Source organism: Equus asinus, chromosome 20 (assembly GCF_041296235.1).
Source record: "Equus asinus isolate D_3611 breed Donkey chromosome 20, EquAss-T2T_v2, whole genome shotgun sequence".
Taxonomy (NCBI): domain Eukaryota; kingdom Metazoa; phylum Chordata; class Mammalia; order Perissodactyla; family Equidae; genus Equus; species Equus asinus.
In genome coordinates this window covers 89,323,765-89,332,201 of record NC_091809.1, presented here as the reverse complement: position 1 = coordinate 89,332,201, position 8,437 = coordinate 89,323,765, and the positions used below count along the sequence as shown (strand labels likewise).

General features: G+C 35.9%; 1 protein-coding gene across 1 annotated transcript; it reads right to left on the bottom strand.

Moving 5' to 3' along the window:
- Positions 1–7,286: 7,286 nt before the first annotated feature.
- On the bottom strand, positions 7,287–8,234 carry LOC106828997 (olfactory receptor 56A3-like). Its single transcript, XM_014837843.3, has one exon. The coding sequence runs from the start codon at positions 8,232–8,234 to the stop codon at positions 7,287–7,289; it is 948 nt and encodes a 315-aa protein (XP_014693329.3).
- Positions 8,235–8,437: the final 203 nt, after the last annotated feature.

Below are 8,437 nucleotides of genomic sequence, written 5' to 3'. Positions count from 1 at the left end.
GTTCTTGTTGCTCCACATCCTTGCCAGTATTTGCTGTTGTCAGTGTTCTGGATTTTGGCCATTCTAATAACTCTATAGTGGTATTCCATTGTTGTTTCCATTTGCATTTCCCTGATGACATTTTATGCGGAACATCTTTTCATATGCTTACTTGCCATCTGTATATCATTTTGGTGAGCTGTGCATCTTTTGTAAATATTGTCTCCCAGTCTGTGGCTTGTCTTCTCATTCTGTTAACACTGTTTTTTGCAGAGCAGAAGTTTTTAATTTTAATAAAGTCCACCTTATCAATTCTTTCTTTCTTGGATAGTGTCTTTGGTGTTGTATCTAAAAAGACATCACCATACTCAAAGTCATTTAGATTTTCTTCTATGTGATTGTATATTACTTTTATAATTTTGCATTTTATCTTTAGGTCTATGATCCATTTTGAGTCAATTTTTGTGAAGGGTATAAGGTCTTTGTCTAGGTTCATTTTTTTTTTTTTTTTGCATGATGTGGATGTCCAGTTGTTCCAGCACGATTTGTTGGAGACCTTTTTGTGTTTTTATATTTAAAATGAATTTCTCATTCACGTTATATTGGTGAGACTTGCTCTTTTTTTTCTTTCAAATCTCATATGTTTATTTCTGCCTTTCATTTGTACTGTTTACACTACAGTTTCTCAATGAGTATTGACAAGTTTTTGTCATGTCTGTCCTGTGCATTCTGGGATGTTTAACAGCCTGTCTAGCCTCTACTCACTAGGTGTCAGTAGCACCACACCCTTCCTCACCTCCACTCCCTTCAGTTGTGACAAGCAACAGTGTCTCTATATATTGCTAAATGTGTCCTGTGGGTCAAAATTGCCAACTCTTCCTTCATGGAGAACCATTGATTTAAATTATACATATTTGCTAATGTGATTTTACTAAATAATGCCCACTAATGGCATCTTTTACTCTGTATGGTAGCCTAGGTGCAACAGAGACCACATGGCCTTAAAAATCTGAGATTTTTAAAGAAAACGTTTGCTGTTTCCTGTTCTCTGTTCTAAATTTTAAAATATGACTTTTTAAAATATCAAAGGCAGTCTTCAAATAATATTACGCTATTTCACAAATAAAATAAGAATTTATAAAAGTTTGCTTTCATCACCTCTCCATATCTCTCTTCTATGTTTGCTATGCTTTTTATCTCTACATATTTTATAATCCCAGTACATTGTCATTATGTTTTTATCCCCTATCCTTTCCATATATTCCTTTAGTTATGAATACTTGAATGGCTAATGTTGTCTCACAGGTCACTAAGTCTCTATACATTTTTGTCAGCATTATTTCTCTCTGTGCTTTAAATAGTTTACATTTGTATAACTTTAAGTATTTCTTTTTTCCTTCAGTGCCAAATCTACTATAAAGCTCATTCAGTGAATTTTATTTTTCATTCAGATATTGTATATTTTTACTCTAAAAATTCCATTAAGTTCTTTTTCATACTTTCCTTTTATTTCCTCATATTTTTCTTTAAATCCTTTAACATGTTTATAAGATTATTTTAATATTTTTAGCTTTATAATTCCATCATATCTGCAATTTCTGTGTCTTCTTCTATTAATTGATTTTTCTCCTAGTTATGGGTCATATTTCATTTTCTCACTACGGCTATTGATTTTTTGTTGGATGCTGGGAATATTACAATGTTGGAAATCTACATTTAGTCATTTTCCTTTATAAAGAGTCTTAGTCCAATTGGGGTGCAATAACAAAACATCACAGACTGGGTAGCTTATAGGCAACAGAAATTTATTTCTCACAGTTCAGGAAGCTACAAGTCTAAGATCAAGGAGCAAGTATTGTCAAGTTCTAGTGAGAGCCTTCTTCCTGTTTCATATCCAGTGCCTTCTCCTGTGTTCTCATATGGCGGAAGAGGTAAAGGGTCTCTGTGAAGTCTCTTTTATAAGAACACTAATACAATTGATAAGGACACCACTCTCATTATCTCAGCACCTCCCAAAAGGCCTCACTTCCTAAAACCAACATCGTTGAGGGTTAGGATGTCAACACATGAATTTTGCGGGGGACACAGACACTTATACCATAACAAAGAGTATGTAAATTTGTTTTGGCAAGCCAGTAAGCTACCTTTTGATCAGCTTGTCCCTTTAAAGGCTTGTTTTTAATCTTTTTAAGGTAGATCCAGACTAACCTTAACTCCAGGGCTAGTTTAGTACCTCTACTTATCTATGGCTATTCTGGAGATCCTACTGAATACCCCAGGTTTTTAATAGTCTCTCCACTCTGGATGGCCATAGTTCTAATCTCCCTTTCCCAACTGATAATTCTTATAAAAGAAAATGTAAATTTATTTAAAAAGAAGTTATCAACTTACAGTGGAACAAATATTACTAAATCACTCAGTTCAAATTGGAGCCCTTCAAAAGCATTAATTCTAGTTCCATTTTCACAGTTATACTCTCCAGAACTAAACTATCCCATCTCATTCTATTAATTCTTGTCTCTTACAATATCTAATGATGACAAAAGAGTATATTTGTGTGCCTAATCCAAGATTTTTAGGATAAGGTCTGAGCCTTGGACAGGGGTACATCTGGTTTATACACAAATGAAAATGACTAAGAAAGTTCAATAAGACAGTCTCATGAAATAGAAGATAACTGGATTAGGGTAACCTGAAGAGAGAACATAAGGGCCAGAGTCAAAGAGCCTCTAGCTCTCCCGGTAGCACACATGTTGTCACTGGCTTCTGTAGAAAAGAATGCCCTCTAAAAGTTGATTTAGGGGCTTAGCAGTTAGCAACATTGACCAATCTATTCTCTTCTTCAGTAATCTCTGTTTCAACTGCATGAGCTCCCAAATCCACATTTGCCAGTCTCCCTTCTCTCCTCCTTACTATATCATGAGCTCTTTGGGACCACTAGCTGTGGTTAATTTGTCTCTTTTCCTGGACCTTTGGCGTATGGCCTGGTACATAGGAAAGGCTTAATCAATTAATTAATGAGTTACTCTGTCTCTCCTGAGTAATTTAGTTTCTAATAAATAACATCAAGGTCATGGAGTCTTAATCTAAAAGGCAGTACCACTTTTAGAAGAATAAAAACATTCACTAAAATAACAAAACTTTGCCAGTAACCTTATCTCCACATACACAAAATAGAACTTACAACATTAAAGTAAGACTTAAAATTATGCGAAAAGAAGAATACAAGCAAGTACTCTGTCAATTACAAGAAAGTTTAAAAACTCTCACTGACAAAGGGCAATGTGTCCCTGGTCCTGGAATTAGATCCCTGCTCTTTTCCTAGGCTCTACTGTATGTAGCCAGATCTGATTTTCTACTAATTGTTTTAGCTTTCACCCAAGTGGCACTTAACCTAAAAATGCTAGAGTAATAATGTAATTATTTGTTTAATATTTTGGAAAGCAGAGGTCTTAGTATTACACTGTCATTTCTATTAGACTAAACTATGATGCTTTTCCTATGGATTGTGCTTGGTCCTGATGAAGGGCCTCGTGTTTTCCAGCCCCAATTTCTTCTTCTGTATATTTTCAGTTTAGAATTCTGTTCCTGCTTTGGCTCACACTCCAGTTCCTATTATAATTTTCTCCCTAGACCTTCAAATCCTCTCCCAGACTTAGGTCCTGATTTTCTGCCAAGTAGCCACTGCTTTGGACCTCTACGTTAGGTTCTCCTTGGCTATGTCATTCCTACCTAGTGACATTTTCCACTGCTTCTTGGACTTCTGCTTCTTTCAGGTTCAGAGGCTTTGCACTTACAAACATGGACCTTTTCTATATTACTCATTACTGCAACCTCAGTACCATAACAAGAATTTGTCTATTTTAGGTGTAAATGCATATTTGATAGATAATTTGATGTTAAGTGTTGGCCTGAAAGGTCATTGCCATTCTCTGAACGTGCCCTGCATCATTATCCTTGCTCAATATCCAGTGTCACCTGGATCTGCCCTTAAATATCCATCTCACTCTTTTTGGATACAGGAGGAAGGGCTTAATAATTGATAACATGTGAGTAAACTGCAAAGTCTCACCAACAAAATCTGAGCTTTAACATTTTATGGATAACGGCTATTTGGTTTGAAAAGACAGGTTTTCTACTCATATGTTTTGCTGAATAATAAGTTACAACAATCTCACTATTGAACATTTCATTTAAAATGTATTTTACTAAAATAATATAGCACAAAATAACTAATTTAAAATACTTATACATATATATGAAAATAGTGTAAAAAGAAATGTAAAGAATTACAAATTATGATTTTTATCATCTACCTGCAGATAAACCTTTGACATTAACATCTATTGCTTATTCTAACACTTATCTTCCTTCCTTATCATGAGCAAAATCTCTATTTACATTTTTCCTTGGGCTCTGGAACTTCCAAATTTTGCACATGGCTCAATTTCAACTCTGTCACTGTAGGATTCGAGGACTATATGTCGTAAAAAGTCAATCAATGGAACTTCTCTTATTTTAATCTTCTCACATTGGTCTCTAGGATTTAGCCTTCATGTCATGCAGCATCTTAGGACAAAGAGGTCACCATTCATCCTCTAAAACCCTGGTTTCCATTTCTCCGTGTGGCAGAACATAAAAAAAGAGAGAAAAATCACAGCAAAGAAGAAAGAATATAGTTGTAACTCTTTTGCAAGAAGGATACATTTTCCTCCAATTCAGTTGATCTCCTACCCATTTTTCATTTGCCCTTTAAAGCCAAATGTCTAGTGCTACAGTGATCAATATAGTAGCCACTAGTCATTCATGGCTATTGAGCACTTGGAATGTGAGTAGTCCCAATGAACTATGCTGAAAATGTAAAATACAAGTTGAATTGCAAAGATCTAGCAGACAAAAAAAAAATGTAAAATATCTTATTATTAAATTCTCTCATATTTATTATGTATTGAAATGATAATATTTTAGGTATATTAAATAAACTATATTATTAAAATTAGTTTAACTTTCTTCCTTTTATATTTTTAATTTGGCTACTAAAACCTTTAAAATTAAATATATGGTTCATGTGGGATACCCTTGTTCTAGAGGAAATTCTCATTAATATCAACTATTTTAGCGAGATAAAGCCATTGTTAATTTGTTGAACTTGCTTATCAAACCCATCTGTCATACTGCTTTGGTGTAGGTCATGAATGTATAAGTTGCATATAAACAAAACAACACAAAGCTTTGAAACATAGTTTTTAAATATAAATATAAAGATCTTACTAGTCTATTTTGGAAGATAAGGCTTATGTAAAATTTTCTCAATCCTAGGGCAATACGTGCTCTAAATCCCACAATGTACCATTTTTTTGAATGTTCTTTTATAACAGTTAATTGGAGAGATCTGGGTTTATTATACAATGCTTCCCTGGTACAGATTAATCCTCAAAGTTTTTGGTCCCTTGATTAGTAGATGTTAGTATATAATATTGTTAAAACTTATAGACTTTTAATATTTCCTAAGGGATAGTAGCTTAAATTTCATTACAAGCATATTATAGCTTTATATTTGTAAGACCCTCCTGTTGGTATCCAGTAATGCACGTTTTAAATCAAGTCATTCTTCTTATGTTGAAATGTTCAAGAGAATGAGATTTTTAAGAGTTCTTCTTCAAGTACCAAAGAAAAAGGTTACCTATGGTGTGAACCTAACTGGATCTGCAAGATTGTTTTTTATTTTTGAGAAATATATTATTCCCAATTAAAATGTTGATTACATGCTTTTGATTATTGCTTTTTATTATGTGAGTGCATGCTCATTTTTCAAATAGTAGCTCATGGTGCCATCCTGGAGGAGAGAAATGAAATACCAATTTACTGTTCTTCAGTGCAAGATAAAGAAGAAAAAGAAATGGACAGAGCTTTGCAGAATGAAAGTTTAAGTAGGCCAGCGATGTATCCCAGGTGCTTTCAGTTAAGACCAAAAGACTCAGACTTTGGAGACAGTATTGGTATTGGGCTATTGAGAAATTTTCCTTCCAAAGTCAAAACAAAGTAACACATTTATAAGTTGTCAATGAGGGATAAAGCTTATACATAGAAAGAATCTTCTAAAACAAATTGCTCACTATTCTCTGGTAATAGATGAGTAACATGAAACGTGAAACAGAGTGAGACCACCTCATTTGTTCCCAGGAACACTCCTTTTTTTCTTGTGGTTGTGCAAGGCTTACAATTGAGACCCTCTAACTCTCTGTCTAGTGCTTTTTTATGTTGCCAAGTATCATACAGCTAGCTTATTCCATTCCTCACCCTTTCTGTTTGAGAAGAATATATTTCTGGAACTCAAGTTTGTATTCCTCCTAACTAAACTTTGAGCTCCTCACAGCAACAATGCTCTACTGATTTTTGTACTTTAATAGCTAACAGAATTCCTAAGACTCAAAGTGTGCTTAGAAACTGTCCAATTAATAAGAAGACAATGTTCAGATAGTCTATTTTATATTTTAGTCTTATTGCTTGGTCATATATTACAATCCTTTAACTCATTGGCAGAGCTATGTTTGCATATCGTAAAGTATGACACACAGGATCCAAAAGATAAGTGTCCAAAGCATAGACCCACTAGGAAGGAGAATTTAGGAGTCTCTTAAATTTAATGAAACTCATTGCTAATTGTTACTCACATGTGAAATCCAGGCAAGAACCCTGACCTCTTGCGATGCACATTACAAATGATCACCTTGTCTGCTATAGAAGAAGAGAGAGGGAGAGAGACGAGACAGAGACAGAAACAGAAACAGAGAGACAAAGAAAGACAATGAAGTGGTTGAAGGCTGAGAAAAAAACACCCAACTCCAGAGCAATAGCAGCCTCCTATCATTCAGGGCTGAAATTTCACTCCTATGTTTTTCTCTCCAATATGTTTCTTTCTGTGGAAACAAGAAACATTACACATTATACAACACAATCTACAAAATATCTACAATTGTAAATTCAAGAATTTAAAAGTCATGGCATATTAACAGTTGTATAATTAGGAACATGAATTTCTCACTTTAGAAGCTGACGCAAGGAATCTCAGTATTTTAGACAAATTGAGTTATATTTGTGGAACAAAGGAGACAGGGTCAAGGAGATTCCTGATGGAGGAGTGAGATAAAGGGAGACAAACTGAAACTGAAGTTTTATCAAAGGAGATACAAAATCTAGTTTATCCAGTATAAGATTATAACTCATAGCTATGAATTTCAGTCCACTCACCCATTAGTGATTCAAAATTCATCCTATTTTAGGAATTCAGAGGTCCGTTTTCCCTATTACCACCCTTTCTTCAGTAACTTCTGGATTCCTTGCTTGATCTCCTGGGTTCGCACTCCATAAACAATGGGGTTAAGGGCAGCAGGGATGACATGGTGGAGGACATTGAGCAAAACTGGCACATCAGGGGAGACCTTCTTCTTTACCACATGAGTGAGGACGAAGACCAGAAGGACAGTATTGAAGAAGAGGATAAGGATGAAGTGGGAACCACATGTGCTTAGGGCCTTGGCCACAGCACCCTCTGCCTTGAGTCTCAGCACCGCTCGCAGTATGAGGGTGTAGGAGAGGATGATGAGGATGAGGTCGGACCCTAGCAGAGTCCAGCCTCCAGCAAATTGGTAGAGGCGATTGATGGTGACGTCATCACAGGAGAGCCTGGAGACAGACATATTGGCGCAGATGCAGTTCTCAATGACATTTCTCCCACAATAAAAGAGTCGTGCTGAGAGAATGGGGATGGGCACTGTAAAAAGGATATTCCTAGCCAAAATAAAAATGGCAGCCTTGGCTATGAATTGATCCGTGATGATGGATGAGTACCTCAGTGGATGGCAGATGGCTATATAGTGGTCATAGGCCATGACCATGAATGTGCAAGACTCCATGGCAAGGAAGCAATTCATGATGTACATCTGAAGGAAGCAGACATAGAAGCTGATGGACTTGAAGTCCAACCAGAAGATGGTCAGGACCTTGGGGATGACAGTGAGGCAGAGCACCATGTCTAATAGGGAGAGAAGGCTGAGCAGGTAATACATGGGTTCATGCAGAGAGGTCTCCAGCCAGATGGTGATCAAGAGAATGCCATTGGCCCCCATGGCCAGGAGGAAGAGGAGGCTGAGGGGCAGAGACAGCCAGATCTGCCAGTTGGGGGACCTGACAAAACAGTTCAAGAGGAAGTCTGAAACCTCAAAAGAGATAGTGCCATTTTGGTGTGCTGTCATATTTTTTCCGTGTATTTCTGTAGTTTTCTTTTAGTGACCTGTGAAATAAGGATAAAAATTAGCTACTGACTCAAGATATATGAAGATGGAACAATTTTCTTTACCTATGTGAAACTTGTGTATCCTTGCAGGTTATCCAGAGCCAAGTGAATTTATCTGTTTATCCTTTGGGCCATGCTACTGACATATTCTTATCATTTTAA

Coding starts and splice junctions, on each gene's coding strand:
- LOC106828997 (XM_014837843.3), bottom strand. CDS start 8,234: ATGACAGCACACCAAAATGGCACTATCTCTTTTGAGGTTTCAGACTTC.